The sequence below is a fragment of the Saccoglossus kowalevskii genome, chromosome 9, assembly GCF_978046115.1.
Source record: "Saccoglossus kowalevskii chromosome 9, keSacKowa6.1, whole genome shotgun sequence".
Lineage (NCBI taxonomy): Eukaryota > Metazoa > Hemichordata > Enteropneusta > Harrimaniidae > Saccoglossus > Saccoglossus kowalevskii.
In genome coordinates, this window is record NC_140649.1 from 24,541,195 (window position 1) to 24,563,662 (window position 22,468).

General features: G+C 36.9%; 1 protein-coding gene across 1 annotated transcript; it reads left to right on the forward strand.

The window, feature by feature from the left end:
- The first annotated feature begins 8,395 nt into the window (after positions 1-8,395).
- Positions 8,396-21,946, forward strand: LOC102807315 (uncharacterized). Its single transcript, XM_085503322.1, has 15 exons — positions 8,396-8,531; positions 8,724-8,889; positions 9,667-9,780; positions 10,668-10,781; positions 11,321-11,437; positions 12,903-12,995; positions 15,058-15,288; positions 15,381-15,575; positions 19,255-19,344; positions 19,464-19,682; positions 20,215-20,424; positions 20,749-20,907; positions 21,156-21,285; positions 21,423-21,493; positions 21,625-21,946. Exons 1-14 carry the CDS (start codon positions 8,505-8,507, stop codon positions 21,490-21,492), a joined length of 1,935 nt encoding a protein of 644 aa, XP_085359448.1. The 5' UTR covers positions 8,396-8,504; the 3' UTR covers position 21,493; positions 21,625-21,946.
- Positions 21,947-22,468: the final 522 nt, after the last annotated feature.

The window sequence follows — 22,468 nt, forward strand, 5'->3', positions numbered from 1 at the left end:
GCGTTTTGTACCACGTTGCACCACTCTTCCAATATTTTGTACCTTGTTTCGCATTTTTGCACCACTTTTCTACTACTTTGCACCTAGTTTTGTGTTTTGGACCACTTTTCTACTACTTTGCACCTAGTTTTGCGTTTTGTACCACTTGTCCACTGCTTTGCACCTAGTTTCACGTTTTGTACCACGTTGCACCACTCTTCCAATATTTTGTACCTTGTTTCGCATTTTTGCACCACTTTTCTACTACTTTGCACCTAGTTTTGTGTTTTGGACCACTTTTCTACTACTTTGCACCTAGTTCTGTGTTTTGGACCACTTTTCCACTACTTTGCACCTAGTCTCGCGTTTTGCACCACTTTTCCACTATTTTGCACCTAGTTCCGCGTTTTGCACCACTTGTCCACTGATTTGCACATAGTTTTGCGTTTTGCACCACTTATCCACTGATTTGCACCTAGTTTCGCATTTTGTAGCTAGTTTTGCGTTTTGCACCACGTTGCACCACTCTTCCAATATTTTGTACCTTGTTTCGCATTTTTGCACCACTTTTCTACTACTTTTCACCTAGTTTTGCGTTTTGTACCACTTGTCCACTGCTTTGCACCTAGTTTCACGTTTTGTACCATGTTGCACCACTCTTCCAATATTTTGTACCTTGTTTCGCATTTTTGCACCACTTTTCTACTACTTTGCACCTAGTTTTGCGTTTTGAACCACTTTTCTACTACTTTGCACGTAGTTCCGCGTTTTGCACCACTTGTCCACTGATTTGCACATAGTTTCGCGTTTTGCACCACTTTGCACCACATTTCCACTATTTTGCATCTAGTTTTGCGTTTTACACCACTTTTCCACTATTTTGCACCTAGTTTCGCGTTTTACACCACATTTCCACTATTTTGCACCTAGTTTCGCGTTCTCAAAAACTACAGAGACAATTATATTGTTACTGAAACTGTAACTCTGCTCTTATCTGGGGCCATGATTTGAACTTCACAGAGGCTAATGTTATATCCCGGTATGGTCGACGAAATCTGAACATATCGACCACTCAGATGACATCTAATACCAATTCTGTCGTGACCTACATCTGTCTGGTCAACACTTCCACATATTTGTTGTTCTGACATGTTGTACGTGGCGGCAGCAATTACCTGCGCACCAATAATCCATTCAGCTATAATAGTTGAGAATATTTATCATGATTATTTTACGTCAAGGATGCAATTGACTATGATTTAGCTGTTTTATGTTTGTCACCTGATTACATCATGTTATTGGATCAAGTATAGCACTTACAGCAGCAGTCTTGCCTGTTAAAAATGACCACCTCGGCGATACAGTGCATCTCCCCCAGATCGACTTTCCAATAACTCGGTGCATCATCCTCAGTTTCCGTGTAGGAGCATGACATACCAGTTACCAAATCACTGTTGAGTACACCATCCACCGCTCTGTCAGCGTAGTTGGTGCCGACTGTACTTGACTGAATCGTCCATTTCTTCTCAGCTACGTTCATTATCGGAGGTCCTATCAATAAAAACACATTTTGATAAATAGAAGCTGTTGTTTTACAACTTTCCGACTGGGTGAGTAGTATTTGTATCTTTTCATAAACGCGAGAACGCGAGAAAATGCGATATTTTCTAATGTTTACAGCAGAGCAACGTCGCGCAGCGCGTGTTCTTATTTCACGTAAACAAATGTATTTCACACGCGTTGCGTACGTCGCTATGAGTCTTATATCGAACAGCACGCGCCGCCATTGACCATCGTCCTTTAATATAGTAAGCTATTCTGCCTCTGTCAGTAAGCACTTAAATAATGCATACACGCGACATGCAAACAACGGAACGGAACGGAATCACATGTGCATATCGATCACCCAATATGATTGCTAATCATAATATTGAGTTACTAATACTCATCTTTGGTAATTATACGAAGTTACTCGTGTCGATGAGGGGAGTGGTGTGAAATAAAAAGAGGTTACAATGGCACAAGAACAAAAACAACAGCCATCGTCTTAGTTAACAGAATACAAGGAGCTTCCCTATTTTATTACGCATGCATACGAAGTGCAAAAAGTGGCCAATAAGCACCTACCAGCTGTGCAATTACAAGAGAATGTACCAATACCGTCGATACAAAGTCCACCATAGCAAGCACCTGGATAGCAGTCATCTATATCTGTGAAATAACAACGCAAATATTTGTTTATGAACTCTATGCGACTATGAACACTATGATAAACTCTCCACTGTCGACATCGTGAAATTCTTTCGTTTTTGATTATATCTATTAATGTTATTGTCCATACATGGGTTGTTGTACACACTATATAGATTGTACATTCATTCAGCTTCTTTCAGTCAAAAATCACGACTAATGAAATGCAAAAAGATAAAGAATGTAGCAAATTATTCCTTTTTTTGTAATATTCTTGTGAAATCGAACATTATTGGCGTGCTTATAGAATACATGTCGTAATGAATTATTCATAATATATCTCTGAATTTTCTTGTCACAATTAGCTGTTTTCAGAATTTCACAATGTCGAGAACGGAAAGACTTTATTGTAGTGTTATTATGAAATGTTAAATAAATCAACTACTTTTTCGTTTTGAATATGTCTACGTAGCAGATTATAAAGTCGTTGTGATAATATAGTGGTGCTAAATTATGCAAATTTATTCAATTACAAAATTGTATATTCTGCCTTGAGATACGATGCAGAACAAGAAACGTTATTTCATGTTCATGAATAGAGATATAAATTGGAGTCTATCGGGTTCAAACGTAACATAATCGCCGTGTTAACAATCGCCTAAGGAGATCGTCGAATACCACCGATGGCCTTTGCGTAACCAATCCAACATATAATGCAAGAGAAACCTGAATTCGCACAGTACATTTATCAAATTTCACCAGGTAGGGAAAACTATTTATTCGTTTTCATAAAAAAAAATTCTCATAATAAACTTACTGATTTCGCAGTGAATGCCGGTAAATCCTAGTGTACACGTGCAAGTGTAATTTAACGGTATAAACATGCACGTCCCTCCGTTCAGGCAAGGATTTCCAAGAATACAAACATTGGCTGTTAAAGAAACAAATACACAGTCCGTTAAACAATTGTGCTGGAGTCCAGTTCAAAGAACCAATTTAATTTACTTGTCGATTCATATGAAAAGAGGTGACAAACTCAAACATTCCCATTTTCTTACGTATTTCACAATGTATCCCTTCATATCCCGTTTGACAGTTACAGAGATAGCCGTTGATAAGGTCATCACACGTTCCGCCATTTTCACAAGGCCCAGACTCACATTCGTCAATTTCTGAAACGAGAAACAAAAATAAAATGGTCATTATTATTTCTACTGTGGATTGCTCGGCGATAAGCAAAATTGCCAAATAAAAATCTTATCGGAAAATATAATTTCACTCCGTTTAGCAATAATAAATGTTTACCTTTTAAGTCAAACGAATTTCAATTATCATTTATTACCGTTTTATCACGTGGGCGTTACGGAATTGTCAGTATAATGTGTTATATTTGTTATGAACTCTTTCAAACTGAAAACGCTTACAAGTAATACACACTATATGCGTGTTATACATTTCTCTTTCATTCCCACTAGTACCAGTAAATGCCAATGCATTTCACAGTATAATATGTCTATCCTGGGTTGGCTTAAAATATGTGGCATATAATAATCACATTGCGGAATAATAAGTTGAACTTACTCTGCAATTACAGTTTTGCAATCTTCATGTAGTTAAATATTTGAGTAAATATATCCAGTTTAAAGTTAGGAACGAGAAATACTTGTGTTGGATAAAATGCCTTGCTTCAGCCAACAAGGTAATATTAAACATATTATAATATCGTATTGTATTATCTCATATTCAGATTTTTGGAAATGGTCATGCATCAATAACTTACCGATCTCGCAGTGAATTCCGGTGAATCCTGCTACACAATAACACGTGTAAACCTCATAGGTTCCGCTACACGTTCCACCATTCAGACAGGTATCTGCTCCACATGGGGAAACAACTGAAATACAACACAAAGACAACACAAAATATGTTGATATCAAGCCTATTTACCATATTATATACCTATTAGTATATCACAACACATAAGTCAAGATTTCAAACGACAATTTAAAGAAGCTTTAGGAAGCTTTTGCGCTGCCCACTACGACCATATATTGGTGATCTGAATGACACTTTTACAGACTGATATTGCGTTTACCTGGAACATCAGCTTGCACACTCGATTCTGGTTCCAGCAGCCACAAGCCAAGTAGAATACATACCGTTCCTATCACAGTAGTGGTCATAGAAATTTTAAATATAACTATTCTCCGCTGTCGTTCTTGTATATATTCATCCTATACGGTAAACAAACGAACGTTTTATAATATTATTAGCTCTTTATTATACGACATTCCTTTATCACGTCGGGCACATCAACAGATGAGTAATGAGACTGACAATTGAAGATATCATCACAAAATGAATTATGTAAGCTGGCCCATCTGATGTAGTCATATGTATGATACTAAAGTAATCGTTTTAACAAGAATTCAAGAAAGAAGATATCATAACAAAATGAACAAATCTAAGAAAGGTCTACCAAAGTACACTAAGTATCAAAACAATCAGGCTTGTAGTTTTCAAGAAGAATTTGAAAAAGTAAAAAGTTGGACACCGACGGACGAAGAGGGACAATCACTCATATGACAACCTCTGCTCGACAAAGTCGACAGCGGGGCTAGCTAGAAAATGGTACATTTCAACGACTATGTTGAAACAGGTGACAATAATGTACTGACCTTGGGTTCAAAATGGTCAGTTCCTGGCATTGCGTTATCGCACATCGTAACTAGAAGACAAAACCACACACTTAGCTGTACTTATTATGGAGAAGAAAGTGAACGTGTAGGTGAACAGTTAAAAATAACCCCATGGTTGCGAATGAATTGTTCTCAGATTTGTAAATATATGTTAAATCCTGCCGAAAGCACATTTGAAAATAACACCCATATAGGATATACAATAGTATGTAGTTGTTCATGATGACAGCTATGAAGAGAGCGCATTAAACACGTAAACTTCGCACTCTGTCTCTCCCAGTAATCGAGCTAGACGTTTCACTGTGCAGCGCACATTGAAGTAACAAGTCTAATACATTTAGTGATATATTTTAATTGAGAGATTCATTCACTCTATAGTGTAACCTTTCGTCACTCTGATCTTCGTTTTTACATATGCATACATTTTTTGAGTAACAATCATCAAATATAATTTTAGTTTGCAGGAAACTTATTAAAGGATGGTAGAGTGAGTCAACTTTGACGGCCACTTAGAATGTTTTTCGAAAGGCCCCCTAGGTATGAATGGTTTTCAATTGTTGTGAGATTATCGTTAATGGGCCATGGTTGTTATCTGAAGATTAATGCCTTTGAATGTTATTATCTACGTCACTGGCATTATAAACTAATCACTACCGTGAGGTTGAATATTATGGAATGGCTTAAAGAGTATACTATTTTCCCGTGGTTGATTTTCACTAATTTTGATGAAGCGTATTTTAAAATATAGATCATTAGAATCGGCACGGTGAAATAATGTCGAGTGTCAATCTGAATGACTAGTAATCAATTATGCCCTCAGCAGTGGTGGCTGATCTGCAATATTCTTTTTTTTTTTTTTTTTTTTTTTTTTTTTTGGACTTGTACAACAATCATAAATGGTTACCTCTCAACATTTATTAAAGTAGTTTCTCTTTATAACTTATTATAATATATAATCTTTTGTTGTGTATGTCAAGTGCTCGAACCTCGCTACTCGTTGAACAAAAGTGCCACGACCAATCGAACAAGGTCGGCGGATATCGCATTTTATTATTTTCATTATATTCATAACTCAAACGGTTCAAATATCGAATCTTCGCGTCTAATAAATGTGTTTATTCTAGTCGTAGATCCATGCGCACTGCGACTCCTAGCGATTAGAAAAATTTAGATGAGTCGATGAGCGTCGCGACTTATTGAGTGTACGGTAGGCTTTGATTGGTGCATAAATATTTTGAGTGATACTTTCACGTTCTGTTTTAGATACACAAAGCCATGGATAGCGCCACCATTCAGTCAATGGCGTGCAAGAATTGTAACGCTTCGGCCTTTTAACTAAAACAGCTGCACTTTGCGAATATGTAACAGAAAATGCACTGTGCGCTAGTGCGCCTTCGGCTCTGGCATCATCAATATTATGGTCATGACCACCATTACTTGGGCAGGCAACAACTTCCCAACAACTTCCCATTATTAAATTAATACTTTAGGAAACGATTTGGTTTAGATCAGATTCCAATATGATTTACGTGTGATTTATTATAATTTGCAATAATAGAAAGAAAGGAACACAATTACAATATAATATATACTCTTCATATGGGTAACATTCTGTTATTATAGTGCAAATTATTGTTAAAACCAGGACAGTAGAAAGTGTTTTCTCTTTTAGATTAAAAGTCCCATTTATATAATATTTTTAATACTGATGGTTAGACTAAGTTTTATCCTATTAAGTTGTTCATTGTTGCTAGTTGAATCATCAACAGCCAAACAATTCACCACCGGCGAGTCGGGGGCTAACAATGAATTCCAATTGTTGTATCGTCTGTTTCGAACCAGCACTAACATGTTCTTCCATGATGACTTATTGGTTCAAGTTTCGAGTTTTGTGACATTGCCATTATTCTGTCTATTTTTGATTCTCAATATCTTATTTAAACATTGATTCAAGGTAAATTACACTGATTTAGTGAGATTCTTAATAATCTGTATCTAGTGAATAACGTAATATATATTATATGGCGTAAGAAAACATCACATTGTGCTCGCCCTAACCTAGACCGGCACAGTCTGGGCGATTTATCTCTTTTTAAATTTAAAATTAAATAAAAAAAAATAGCGAAATAGAGGTGTTAATGCGAAATCCCCTGTAAGCGCGAAATCACCCAGACTGGACGTTTTTGCCTCGCCCTCTGTGGTGAAAGCAGGAACTAGTGTGTTTTCGTACTAGTTTTTATGTTAATGAACAAAATGACAGGCAAGAACGTTATCCAATCAGAGTAATTTGACCTTTAAACTATATTTAGTTAATCTTTGTACCTGAAGACTTCACTTCAAGTTTCTCGATCGTCAATCATAACAAACGAATTACTATTTATAACGTTTCATACAAATTATTCTAATGGAGAGAAGTAGCCTGCGTGTAGCTTTATCTCGGGTTATCTCGGGTTATCTTGGGTTAAGCATGGAGCTCTATGGTTACAGTGAAGCGCGATCTGCACAGGAAGATCCACAATGTTTACCTCAGTACACAGCGCGCACGCCCCACTGTATCCGTTCAGTGATGTCACTGCATATCATGAATAAATAATAGCAACAGATTAGCTGCAAATACGACCAGTCTGTGGTGGTTTCGCGTTCACCCCACCTTTCGCAAAACTATTTTTCCAACTTTTTTTAACTGAAAAAAAAATCGCCACAGCTGGGCCAGTCTAGCCTTATAAACAGTAACTATTCAGCGGATAAGATTTAACAAAATCACCCCTCCCCCCTCCTTCTATTGAAACACGCACTTTGGTTCGCAATAAGTCTTAATCCTGCTAACGTCTTCACTTTTAGTAACTGAAACTGCATTCTTCGAAAAAATATTACTGCGAAATCGAGTTTTATTATGCAAAATTCCAGTTCAAATATAAGAACAGTTAATCTTTGGATACACCTTGCCCTCCATATAATAGGACAAGTGTTTTTGTTTTCAGTAAATAAAAGAGTGTGACCGCTTGAACCAATACTGTGTTCATATACCGCTTACATCCACGTCAACATGCAGAAAGTTTAGATGTAATATATATATATACCTTTGAGATTAATATAACAATTAGTTATATTTTTTTAGTATTCATTCTTGAATTGCATAAACTGTGCACAATTTTACACAATTGCTGGATTTATAAATCAGATAAAAAAAAACTAGGGAATCCATTAATCACTATCTGGTTATCATCTGTGAACACATATAACGAGTGGTTCTATTTTTTTTGATCGTGGTCATTTAGTTTACGACACATTTGTGATCATTCAGACTCGATAGTGAGATATTCTGCGGTTGGTTATTTGATGTCAGATTTGCGATAATCGTTCCTAAAGGCGGGTTATGTACAAAACATTACAGATTAGCAAAAAAGACTAGTCTCAAACCCTCTGGACCGTTCATTTGTACATTTCCAAATCCAGGGACATATTGGTATTAATGTTGTTGCTTAGCAATTGCTTACCATTTATGACAACATATCGTTAATGCATTGTTAATATGCTAATACTCATCCGAGATATATTATAAACGTTTGGTGATCCATGATCATACAAGTCCAGGGACTGGTTTTATTTACTGCTCACTGATATTATGTTTCAATTATGAACAGAATTCATCCATCATCCACGGTAAATATTCTTCATTTTTCATTTTGAAAGTACGTATTCGCGACAACACTCGAATAATGTATTTATTCAGAAGGGTTTTGTATATACGTTTGAAACGCACCAGTATCTCTTCATCGGGTTAGTAAATGATGTTTTTTTTAAGTATACACAATCTGCGGACAATATCTGATTTATGTTAAACTTTTATTCCAGCCGAGCGTGGGAAACATTGGGGGTAGAGCAGCGCGAATTGCAGTTGGAATTACTACGACCATCACTGCCCTTGGGATTGCTGGTACTGTGATTGGTGTGGTGGGACCAGGGAAATCAACTAACATCACGTCGGAATCAGAGACGGGGTCACAGATTGGAAATCGAGGTATAAGTATTTACACTAGTTGTCATTGGCTAACATTCGGTGCTACTTTGGTTTTATGTAATATAACAACTGAGAAACATTGAGTTAATTTATGTGAAGGTAGCCTGCCAAAAAAACTGTCACCGACAATTTACCGATAAAAAACTAACTACCACTACAAATAGTGAACATAGTCCATGTCTCATAGCGCTAGGCTGAGGAGACATTAGAGGACCGAACATTATAATTTGGCTTGGAACAATTGTCAGGAAAAAGTTATGAACATAAGAGAATATATACAACAATGTCGCCAGTTCTCCGTTTTGATTTAAATCACAAAACAAATCGATATTCCTCAGTAACGCATTATACGTAACAATCACTAGTTAGAATGAAATATGCATTCACGCGAAACGGCTGGTCACATGTTAAAATTGTGCGATTTAAGAAGATGGCCGCCTGTCGGCTATATTTGAAATCTCAAAATAACTGCTAAAATCATTCAAATAAATCCATCATTCAATTCTGAATAAAATTTGCCTACACATGCCTGAGAAATTGACATCCTCGAATAAGTTTTGTCAGTCGGTCACAAGACAACGAAACAAAAAGTTAATGAACGTATGCTCTTATGATTCGTGTCAGCGCCAATATGAACAAAATCGGTCAATGCATGTCCGAGAAATGACGTTTAAAGAACGGACAGAAAATCTTTTTCGGACTACATTTTAGGGGCCCCATATTAATTCCACGCCGCACCATTTGTCTGACGTTACTTCATACGTGATTTTATTTCAGTTGTTTCACCATGTGGTGCAGAAACCTGTCTGAATGGTGGGACGTGCAACGGCACCCTTGAGCTTTACACCTGTGATTGCATGGCGGGATTCAGTGGCATCAACTGCGAAATCGGTAAGTTTGAAGATCGTTCAAATATGTCTACATAGATCAATACATATTATCTATATATTAAATATATATAACCCGTTTGATAATATAACAATATATGTTTTTTGAAGAATGGTGCTGAAGTTACAATAATTTACCGGCATGTGTCACCTAATATTACAGGATTAAGTTTGAGATGCCGCTCCAGCCAAATTGAATAGTTGATGATGAATACTCACTCTACTTCCCCAACACCAGTCCTTGTACATTAATTATACATGGTGGCCAAATTACATATTAAATTCCAGATTTGCAAAAAGCAAACTTCGTTTCAACAATCTGTAGCTGGTGTTGGCGAATACAGTTACCTATTTATTAAAGTGTGGTACCAAGAGACTATGAGACGTAGTATGACATTTGTCAGTTGTCTAAAGTGGTTTTGATTGGCTAACAAACGCATTTGGACCTCGTTCTGCGCACACACGTACTATAACATGTCAGAATGTAATTCTATTGAATACGTCATACTAGTTGGCCTATGCACTCTATTGTATACAATTTCCTAATAACATGCAATGACACCAAACATTGCTTACTTTCGAGAATTTGCTTGAAGTTTTCTTTATGCTGGCTAACACATTAAGATATCCTGTTTTAGTTATACTCTTTGTGGAACGGGTACGAATTTGCGACCCGAGGTTGTACAGCGGTTGTAGCCATGGGACCGAGGGTACAAAACCTTATTGGTTGAATTAGAAAAATGCATTTATTTCGAGTTATTGGTGTTCTAATTTTTGTCATTTATTTCACATGTGTATGTGTGTTGAAAAAACATGATTTTCGGATTTGTTTTTGATGTATTGTATTATAATCGTTCAGCAAAGTAAGTCTTTCTGTTTTTATTGCAATAGATATTAACGAATGTGAAGACGGGCCTTGTCAAAATGGTGGCACATGTGACGACCTTATCAACAGTTACCTTTGCGATTGTCAAGTCGGATATGAAGGAATCCACTGTGAAATACGTACGATCATGTTTGAATAATTACTTTCTGTAAGGCGTGTCATGCCTAAAATGGCCCTGCCGTCAGAACTGCGTACGCTACGGTTCCAATATTGCCCCTATGTTCCCAGAATACATACAATACATGCATTTCACTAAGCACAGATAAAACACATGCGTTGTTTTGAGAGCAGGGTCGTTATAAACAGCGGTGAACGATGCACCACGCATGAGCGAGTTATGGATTCCATGTTGAAAAAAGATGGCGAATTGATCAGTGCGCAGATCAACCCTGTACAAAGAAGTGTCTATAACAAAAATTAACTAAGTAATTTTATTGTATGGTTGAAACGCATTTAGTGCACAGTGCGATCAAACGAAAACTCATATTAATGCTTGCTTGTATTCGCTTGTGCTAAAAATACAACAACTCAACAAAAATCGCACACATGCGTGGCACAACAACCACCACCTAACCCATCTATAATAATATAATTTTGAATCATATCACTGACTGTCAACATCAAAGTATGTTCAATATGTACATTTAAAATTTTTCAGCAAATAGTATATGTATTATTGACAACCCTTGTCTAAATGGTGGGACGTGCACAATCGAAGCCGTGGGCTACACATGTGAATGCTTTCCAGATTTCGTAGGCATAAATTGTGAAATCGGTAAGTTCATTTGCGTCAACTCAAGTCATTAGCCAAGGCACCAAGCCAAGTACTGGGATTAGTACTTCCTCGTGGGCATAGTTTCTATGTCTTATAAATCCAAACGTTGTTATTCATATTTGTTCATGTTTTTTGTTCACCACTATACAGTCGGTTTCGTGTCTTGCTTCTCCTTTGCCATTCCAAGTTCACTGCCCTGTCCTAGTGTGTAGTTTGTGTATATGCCAAGGTAATAAAAGAATACAGATTATCGTGAATGTCGCGATCGAACTGACGATTGGTTGCAGGTGCGCATCGTGGAGAGAATAAAAAAAAACACGACGGCAAGGAAAAAATCATATACCTTACATAAATCGGTAGCAGTGAGCCGGTTTTCGAAATTCTGGTATTTTATTCCCAAATGTACATACAATTGAGAGTTCCTACATCATATAATAGCTATTAAACAATCGTGATATAATTATTGGTAATTCTGAAAGCATTTACAAATTAAAACGTGTAGTTGGACATATTCCAGCTAGTCAGAAATGTACCTTGTATGTGCATTTAAAGGCAGATTTCATGACTGCTACAGAGTTATTTACTATGTGCTTTAAGTGCACTACAATCCTGGTGTGTTATTACATTCAAGCTAGCGGACAAGTTATTCACGACGTGCATTCCCAATTGTGTGCTTAGTGTATATAATTTTTGCCAGAATCATCTGTGAGCCATAATATGTTTTGGAATAAATCCCAGCTAAGGCTATTTTAAAACCTGTTGTCATATGTAGTTTTACAATTAAATACCTTATTATTATTGGATTATACTCAAAATGGTAATTAAATACGAGCTTCAAGCACTTTATATAAAATGGTCTTCTTGTGTAGATATATATTTCACTCCAGGTTTGCCGACCAATCACTCGACTGATTTAGTGACTATAACACAATACAGCTCTCATGAAAATTATGTGGGTAACCATGACCTAACCAGTTGCGTTACAAGTAATTGTACGTCACGGGATGTTTTCGACATGCATTTAAAAACGTGGCTCATATAACTTTGATGATGATACACTCAAATAACATTGCCAGGCTTACAACAACACCAAACCGTTGATGAGGGTTGGGAAATGTCATCCTTTCAAAGGCAGAAAAAAAATCACCATATCACATGAACATCGTTCGCACTCACGTCATTGCGAAGGACAACGTCAAGTCAGCATACCATATTTCAGATATTTCAGACTCATTTATCTATGTGTCTCTAGGTTGTTTTTAAATTATTCGAATTATCACTCCAATTGCCAAAATGGTACCCGAATTATGACAGTTTCTGAATAAACAACCCCTTATTAAGCACACTTCTTTTACCGTCTACTATCGCCTCTACCACACCACCACCACGCTATGTGTGCGCTTTCAACACACAATGTGTCATCTGCGTACACTTTTCATGTCAGACTTGAATTATCATTTTATAGATTTGAACGTAGATGACTGCTATCCAGGTGCTTGCTATGGTGGACTTTGCATTGATGGTATCGGCACATTCTCTTGTGATTGCGCAGCCGCAGGTAAGTTTAACGTCTTTCATATCAACATTTTAAAATTAATATCTGAAGGATATAGTTCTTATTTCGTATGTTGATGAATTGACAATCTGGAATACACACTTGTTGACCTACTTTGACGGAAAATTCATTTTGATTGGAGAGTTTAGTGATGTGGTAGTTACTGTAGTCGGTTGAGATGGCAGTTTACGGGAGCTAGCATTATGTGCCTTTCAAGTCTACAGGACTCCAAACAAGACAGTGTTGAATGTAAAGAATAGATAACAAAGTTCCGTATGTAAGTTTTAGACTATTGCGTATATGCAATAAATTGACTGTTACAATGTTTAAAGTAAATAGTGTACACATATTTAGTCCAACTGAGCTTGAAGAACTCTCCGTCTCACAAGTAAAATAATTATGACCGTGTGTCATGAATGGGTTATGGATTATTGGTTGTTTCGATTGAACAGTCATTCACTGTAACTCCCCACTTAGAAAGTAGCAAAGTACAATGAACAATGGAGAAATACGACCTCGTTATGTTTCGTGAGGTTGTACGCACATAACGTAGGGCTGATGTAGTACCAATACCACGGTATGGCGAATTGTTCCGCTTACACTCGCTTTGCATCAGATAGGCAGTGGGTTAAATTCTCCCGGCCAAGTGCTCACACAGGAATATAAGCTACCACACCTGCTGAAACCATCAAACACTAATATGGCCACAGATATTTACAACTGTTATGGTGTTTACAATAATTTCTCAAGGCCTCGTTCGGGCAATAAACAACTTTACGTGTTCTATGGTAAAGACTCGCAATCGTTACAAAGGTTATAGTGCAACTCACATAATGGCATTTGTGCGGGAGCAGCAATATGTATTGTACCCATGGAAACTATTCTCTGTAAATAATCTTTGAAGAAAAGTAAAGAATGCCATCGAGGCTTTAATGTCAAGGGCATGATAACGTCATATGAACATTATTCATTGATAATAGGCAAATATACTAGTCGAAACATCGGTGTGACTAAACATCCCTGGGCACTCGTGGCCTTGACCACTCTCATACACAAACCAGCTTAACAAATAATGCTGTGTTTGAATCGACAAGCCGATTTCGGTTATGTCAGTGTGGCCTTGTTCGCGCAGTAACCATGGTAATAATGTTGGTTGGCACCAAGGGTGTCACCAACGTACATGTGACCCTTCAATGTTTACAGTTCTGCAGCTTTCATCCAACTCAGTTGTCAGGGAATCTGGCAATCTAAGAACACCTATGACAAACTGTTATGTCACATTAATGAACGAACTTTTAAATGTTACCATATTCTACAGTAAATATTCACAAATGTGTTCAATAATCACATAAAATCTTTATCACTGTCAGACCACCATACATATATTATTATGGTTGTTTTCATATTTTAATTGATTATTTGATTATCAAATGGTTTTAAAATTTATTTATATTATATATGAGAGTAACGCCCCAGTGGCAGACATGGTCATAGAGGGGTTAATTTCGTGTTCTGTAGTTATTTATGTACACACAGCCGCGGACAGTTGGTCGGTGCGTTCCCATTATTGAATTAATCGAGGGAGTGCTTTCAACACACCTAATGACTAGAGTTCCGCAAAGTTGCAACGATGTAAATATTTAAAAAAAAATCATTGCGAGTTTCTTACCGTTACGTTTCGAGAAGAGGTACCATGACACTTTTGGTCGACATATGGCAATTATTGACTACATCGTGGGCGATGGCAGAGACAGAATAAGCGAGCAAGTTTCAATGGATTTTAGACAAATAATGATGTATGGTGTATACTCCCATAATTTATCTTCACTTGCCATGAAATAGGTTATACAGATTTCTGCCAAAATTGAATATAACGCAACTCTAGAGCAATATTTCCAGGGCCCTGTGTGCACTGGTGTTCGCCAAAGAAAAGTAAACGCACCGGTAATTTGCCTGTGCTGGTATAATAATCAAAGTCACACTACAAACCTAGTAGTAGATGTAACAGAATGAACATAATTTTGATGTAAACTGTAATGCGCAACAAAACAATTATTTTATCCAGGCGCATCGTTGAGGAACGTTGCTTTTGATAAATGGGCGATCCAGTCAAGTACCGTCGACACCAACTACGCCGGCAGAGCAGTGGATGGCGTTTTCAATAGTGATATGCTGGCTGGTATGTCATGCTCTTATACGGAAACTGAGGATGATGCACCGAGTTATTGGAAAGTCGATCTAGGAGAGATGTACTGCATCGCCGAGGTGGTCATTTTGAACAGGCAAGACTGTTGCTGTAAGTTGACACTGATGTTCGTCCAAGTGTTCAGTACTAACAGAGATTAGGTGACACATAACAACTGTTAATTCTTTTAATTACTTGAATAGCTGATTGGATGCTTGGGGCACAGGTAGCTGTTTCTGCCACTTACGATTCAACGCCTCAGATATGTGGCAGTGTGGAGGATCCTGATCACGACACAATTATAATTGAATGCCATTTAACTGGTCGCTTTGTTGAAATCGCGTCGACCATACCAGGATATAATCTCAGTTTATGTGAGGTTCAGGTCATGGTCCCAGGTAAGAACACATTTTGTTGTTGTCGTGGTTGTATGGCTTCAGACTCATACATGACGATCGGATTAATAGACCGAGTCAATACACCGCATGATTGACTGATTAGAAGAAAGGTACATGACTGGTAGATTATTATTATTCGTAACTCAAAACGGTGAATCCTAACAATCACTCGATATAAGTTTGAACTTAATAACTACACTTCATTAATACTTTTCAGCATATATTCCAATGTTTGGAAAATAGTTTAAATTAATATTATTTTGAGCATTAACATTTCATACACCATGGCGTAATCGTCTACCGTTATCAGGTTTGGTGAGCGAAGCCACGGTTACATAACACCTTGACTTTGTTCCTTGGCTTTGTAAAGTCATTCCCTTCGCTGATTTGACCATGTACTTGTCAGTTGTTATTTTTTTCATTGTGGCCTGTCATTCGTTTATTTTGTGCTTTTGAATTTTCGTCCGTTGTTTGCGTTCTTGTACTTCTTTTTGTTTACTATGTAAAAAGTTGACAAACCTGAAGAAGATGTTTGGAAGATGTCTCAAGAGTGACTCTGAATATCGAATATCAGAAGTATTAAACTCATGTAGTAATTTCCGTTTGTTTCGAGACTCACTACACCAGTTTAATAAATATGATATTGTCAGACCACTCATGAGATATATTTTCAAATGAAAATTTTCAAAAAGTATTATATTCGAAACCAATAAATATCTGTCATTATTTAAAATTGCCAATACTTCAGCCGTTTCCCTGCGCCATTGCAAATGATATGGTTACACTATATATTTGCATAATAGCTTAGGAAATTACGAAGTGTCAATGACTGCAACCAATTAATGTAATGTGGCCCAAATGATTGAAATTGACACTCGAAAGTACTTGATGGTGTTCAATGCAGTCAACACTGTATATTACAAAAGGTCTATCAGATTTCAAAACATCAGTTTTTCCCATTGAGACTGAAATCCAGGTCATTCTAAAAATGAAGTTTAAAAAGTCACATATGTAAAAGCTTTTACCGAAATCCATGAAATACTTTTATTATTGTACATCTCGTCAGTCACGACGTGGATCCATTTTCACCATACAACAGTGGCTAGAGTTCAATTCGCATATTCACACCCAAGAATAATCAAACCACATTTGTTTGCACAAAATGGCACAAATCGTTACTCAAAACTAAACAGTGGCTGTTCCGCCAAAAATATCAAAGTGTGCGCCACAAGTCATATGACTATTTTCATGTTGCATAATATATCAGTAAGCTGTCAATAGACTTCATTTGAATATCGAAGAGGCCAATAAGTAACCATGACTTTCGTAATAGCGTCCTCTACGTCAAAGGTAAAAGGAAAATTATCTCAACTATAGAGGCCCTCAGTCAAAATAGAAAGATATATTTATAAGCGAAGGTCTGATCTCACATACTAGGCACTCCCATTGTACCCGGCCTACAAACTAAGTTCACTGTGTTTATTTGCACCTCTATGGTATGGTGTGCTCGAAAACAGTTATTGCGGTGACCTTCAAATCTAAGGTTAACGTCCAAGATGGCGACCAAGCCTGTACAACCTAATATAGCTGGTTCCATTTGTGATAGAATATTTGTGAAAGTGGCTAAATATATGTTTTCGTGAACGAAAAAGTTCACGAAATAACATTCATGATGATAAAAGTATTGTCTTTTCAAACTTTAAGATATTCAAAAACATTTGTTGCAAACCACGTTTTATGTATATAACTGATGATCCATTTGTTTGTACAATGGCACTTATTCAGCAACTGGAAGTAAATAGCAATTCCACATTTGGTGACTTGGCAGGAACTATACTGAGGTTGATAATGAAACAGGTTTCCACGAGATGTACAGCATATGTACATATCCAGAAAAATCCAAGGGACTGTGATCAGCAGAAAGCAGCGTTGTCACCGTAATTAGCAATGCACACCAAAAAGTGGGCAAACAGTTTAAAAAGGCCCTTCGAGATTTAAAGAGTCATTGGCTTATTGTAATCGAAAAAAAAAACGATACAAAACGGGGATAACACGCATAATAAAAATTAAACTGTAATCAGTGGAAATGGGTTTTATACGTACAGTATTTACGAAAATTTGCCGAAAATAACAATATTTAATACATAAATGGTTCGTTTCGCTAATTACAGAAATCAGAAATCTGTAGTCAGCGAAACAAGGGTACTCCTCGTATATTATTTACAACTGTTGGACGAAACTCGACCAGTACATTCACCTTTCAGTAGTGTATACAACGGCATTAAACAATTGTCAAAAAATAAAGGAGATGATTTTTAAATTAACAGTAATATTGCGACCAGCTACGCAACGTGCAGCGCTCCGAAGCGTGCCAAAAGGGGTATTAATTTGCATATGACCATCAGTATGGAGGGCTCTCTGGTTCAACCAAGGTCAAAAGATGGGGGCTGCTCTCTTTTACGGACCTTTCTTCCGGTGTAATCACCTTTATTTTTGACAAATGTTCCATGCCGTTGTATACACTGGACTACTAAAGCCAACAGTTTACATAATAACACACATGTAGGACATTTGTTTCGCTGATTACAGATTTCCGATTATCTGTAATTAGCGAAACGAATGATTAACTAAATAAAATATTGTTATTTTCGGCAAATGTTTTATGTCCTTAAATACACTACTGAAAGGTAAATATACAGGTCAAGTTCCGTCCAACAGTGTGTACGTGTACGTGTAAGACCCTTGTTTCGCTGATTACAGATTTCCAATTATTATATACTAGTAGTTACTGTTCATATCGTAATATTAAAACGTGTGTGTTACTTTGACATGTTAGTGTGTGTGCCACACACAATTATTATAAATATTCATAACTAGTAATGATAGCTTTAATTGCCCATTGTGTACTTTATATTGTGCATTTCAAAATAAAAGTCACCCACACTTTCAATTGCAAATTGTTTTTTCTATCTGGCAAATAAATTCAGCAGTTTATAAATATACAGTATATAATACCCTACATTGTATGTATAGGATCAAATAACAGTCATGGAAAACATGGCCCGGCATATAGTTATGGACTGCTCATTGCGCAAATTGTTTGTAAACAATTTGGTATATATTTGTCAATTTGAAGTGAGCAATATTATACATGAATCATTAAAACAGATCCACTATCTAATATCATATAAAATAACTGTTTGTCCTTGTGGTTTGGTGTGGTTGTTTGTCTGACATTGTTTTTCGCTGACATGACTGGAGGAACATCAGGGCGGGTTCGACATGCCCGCAGCAGATGCTTACCCTTCACGTGCACCTGGTCTGACGTATAGCCATTTAAACTAACATTCTAGCATAAGTATTTAACCAGATATGTGTACATTTACCATTCAGTAACCATAATGGACGCCATCTTGAATTTGAAGGTGACCGCAATGATTTTTTTGAGCACACCAAAATAATATTCTTTCTCATAAGACATAGATGCAAAATAATATAATGAACATAGTTTGTAGGGTGGGTACAATGTGACCTGCGATCCAGGCAACCAATGGGAATCAGACCTTCGCTTATTATATGGGAAAAACGTCTGAAAACGAAATCAGGTACTTGTGTGTAAGTTAATGTGATATTGTTAATGCATTCCCCCACTGAATGTGTTGTTGATTTTTTTTGTTAGTTGGACACCCCTGTGAAGATTCAAACGTCTGCCACGGAGGCACATGTGACACACTCGACGACGATAGCTACACTTGCGACTGCGATGATGGTAGGCATTGAGTATTTTCACATGCGCTAACATACGTATTCCGCTTAATATTATTTCGAGGTACAAAATTAGTTTCAGTCTTCTTTGTCCCAATTTTTAAAGACTATAAATTGTTCTAGGTGGTGTACTTGAAAATGTAGCCCTACTTAGATATTCGGAACAAAGTAGTAGCCACGGACCCACCTGGAAGGCCAATGACGGAAATACAAATGGCTACTATTTTTCCGGAAGCTGCTCACATACAGCATTCCATGATTGGGATTCGTGGTGGCGTGTTGACCTCGCCTTTTTACATTGCGTCAAGATGGTAAAAATTTACAACAGACTGGATTGTTGTGGTAAGTATGGATGTGGTAGCTCATATTATATTTATTGGTTTATTTATGTCAATATGCATGTATGATATTGCTACATTTATAACGCCATTACGTTTCAGTGTTATACCTTGGTAAATGCTGTCAACTACACTATAAATGCATTTCGAGATCTTTTGAAAGTTTGAATACAACGAACTAGTCTTCAATAGTGTCCCCATTGGTGAATTCATGGACATGTGTACAGCGCGTTCGGTATATATTGCATAGTACATTATTATTATTAATTGCTATTATCTTTATTGATCATGCGATAATTTTGTGCATTTGAAATTTATTTGTAGACTATTTTTAATTTGCATAATCATGTGTATGGATTGGGATATTCGGAAAGATTATCTTATTAGACTATTGCGAGCTTTGTTCTCAGTAGACGCATTTGTTTTATCTGCATTGGCAAACACATGCGTCTTGCTACTGCAAGTTTCAGCTTAAATACTGATTCACTCAGACACTCGCATGTACGTATTGAGTCACGTCATTTGTGTCATTTCAGGGGAGCGTTTAAATGGTGCTAAGGTTTTCATAGGCCGAAGTATGAACATTGAAGATGCTGAACAGTGTGGGCCAACCGTATCGTATTCCATGACGTACCAGAGCCGGCTAGATTTCAACTGCAATGCCGGAACAATTGGACGTTTCGTTACTGTTCGTGTATACAACCAGGATCAGCTGTCGTTGTGTGAAGTTGAAGTCATGGCAGTTCGTACGTACATCCGTTATTTACATTGTCTTTCTTAGAATAATTCACACAAATGTACAATATGCTTGCGAGGGGTATTTGTTTGATGGTGCATGCTGAAAGCTACATTTTGTATTACTCGATTCGGTTTGATGAAACCATAAATAACGCATGCGCATTGACAGTAATAGTACGTACTACAACAGTCAGTGTACGCATGCGTATTAGTGTTTTTCATTGGCAAAGGATATCTTGCCCATCAAACATTGGTATTGATACTAGGCTTCTCTTTTTGATAACTAGTTAAATGCAGGTTAACACACAAATTCACAATTCTTTTCGATTCAGCAAATGGAAGATTTGAGCTCATCTATGAACAGAAAACGTGGGCTGATGCAAATATTCACTGCGAGAATAATCAAGCTCACTTAGCAAACATACGAAGTCTAGATCACCACGATTACTTGGTTGATTTGATTGTGCAGTCTAGACATGCAGATGAAACTGGTAATATAGAAATATAACTGACGCTTTCAAACGTTATTTTGATTTTCTATGTATAGAGTCGAATGAATGAATGAATGGATGAGTAAGCAACCTAACGCAAGAATGATTGATTGATTAAATAGATAAAAAAAATACTTCAAATACTATCTGGTATACCACGCCTCAATTATTAATATTCAATTTAGATAGAAACATACAGCTTGAATTGTTGAATCTCTATCTATCTCTCTTATCTTACACGTATTCAGATGTGTGGTGGTTTGGTGCACACGTAGACGAAACGGAAGGAGAATTCGTATATCCAGACCAATCACGGATGCGATACAGTAACTGGGACGACTACAGCAGTGCGATGAACGGAAACTGCGCAAGACTGCAGTAAGTTCTATTGGTGATATATGCATAAATATTTAAATGAGCGTTTACCGGAGTCAAATAACCAATCACACGTGGTGGCAATTCACTGTATTAACTTCAAACTTTACTAAAACTTGTTGGTTTCTTTCAAATCACAGAACATCCCAAGGCTATAAATGGGTGGCTGGTGACTGTTCCAATTTGGGTTATTTTATCTGTGAATACTAAAGTAAGTCTACGAATAAACGTGATAGGAAACAATATACTGGTTTCATAGCACTGCGATTATCAAACAAAACAATTACCAAATTTTGAGATTGTACACTAAACTAATAATAATTGTACATTTATCTTTTACAGAAATGGTATGCTCCTTTATCGTATATATAATCATATACTGGTGTCTTGTAACCAGATACAGAACCAGTATAATTGCAGATTGTTGTGTTATTTTTATATTGCAGTGTATATAAAGTTGTTGCATTCGTAATAATAGGTCGATTGGTTGTATTTGTAGTATTGTATATTTATAATACAGTGTGCTGCCAATTGGCTGATCGGTACCACGTGCAGCCCCGGTTATCAGACTAAACAGTCAATGCGTGTTCATTGCATTGTGTTGTGTTGTTTGCATGCAAAAAAAGGAAGATAAATAACCAAATCTAAAACAAAAATATATAAAGGTTTAATAGTCATCTATGTTAATTGCACGGGGAACGCATCAAATTGCATTCCAAGCTCAGTTTGGAGCAGAATCAGCGAATTTCCGGTCCGGTCAAACCCCGGTGGCAGTCATGTTTGTTTTTTATTATTAGAGGACGCTTACGTGCTTAATCATTCCATATTTGGAATTAGCATTTCCTAATATGGCATGATGAAAACGAATACCCCGTAAAATACCGCAGAATTACTTTAACCACACTTTCTGAGTACTCGTTTTTTTTCTATTATCCCCTAGGGCAGGGTCATTGGGATCAAGACCATTCAATAAATGAATCCGTATTATGAATATATACACCAGTATATTCATACAAATAGCTCACACTGAACCATAATGGTTTTACAATTTTACCACTAATAATTAGACATCCATCTCCGGTCTGCAACTGTCATTATTAAGATGCATGATTTGCATTTCTCCGTGCCCCGTGTCATACCACGACTTTCCTCACCTTCCATCACTGACTACCTAGTTAGATATGCC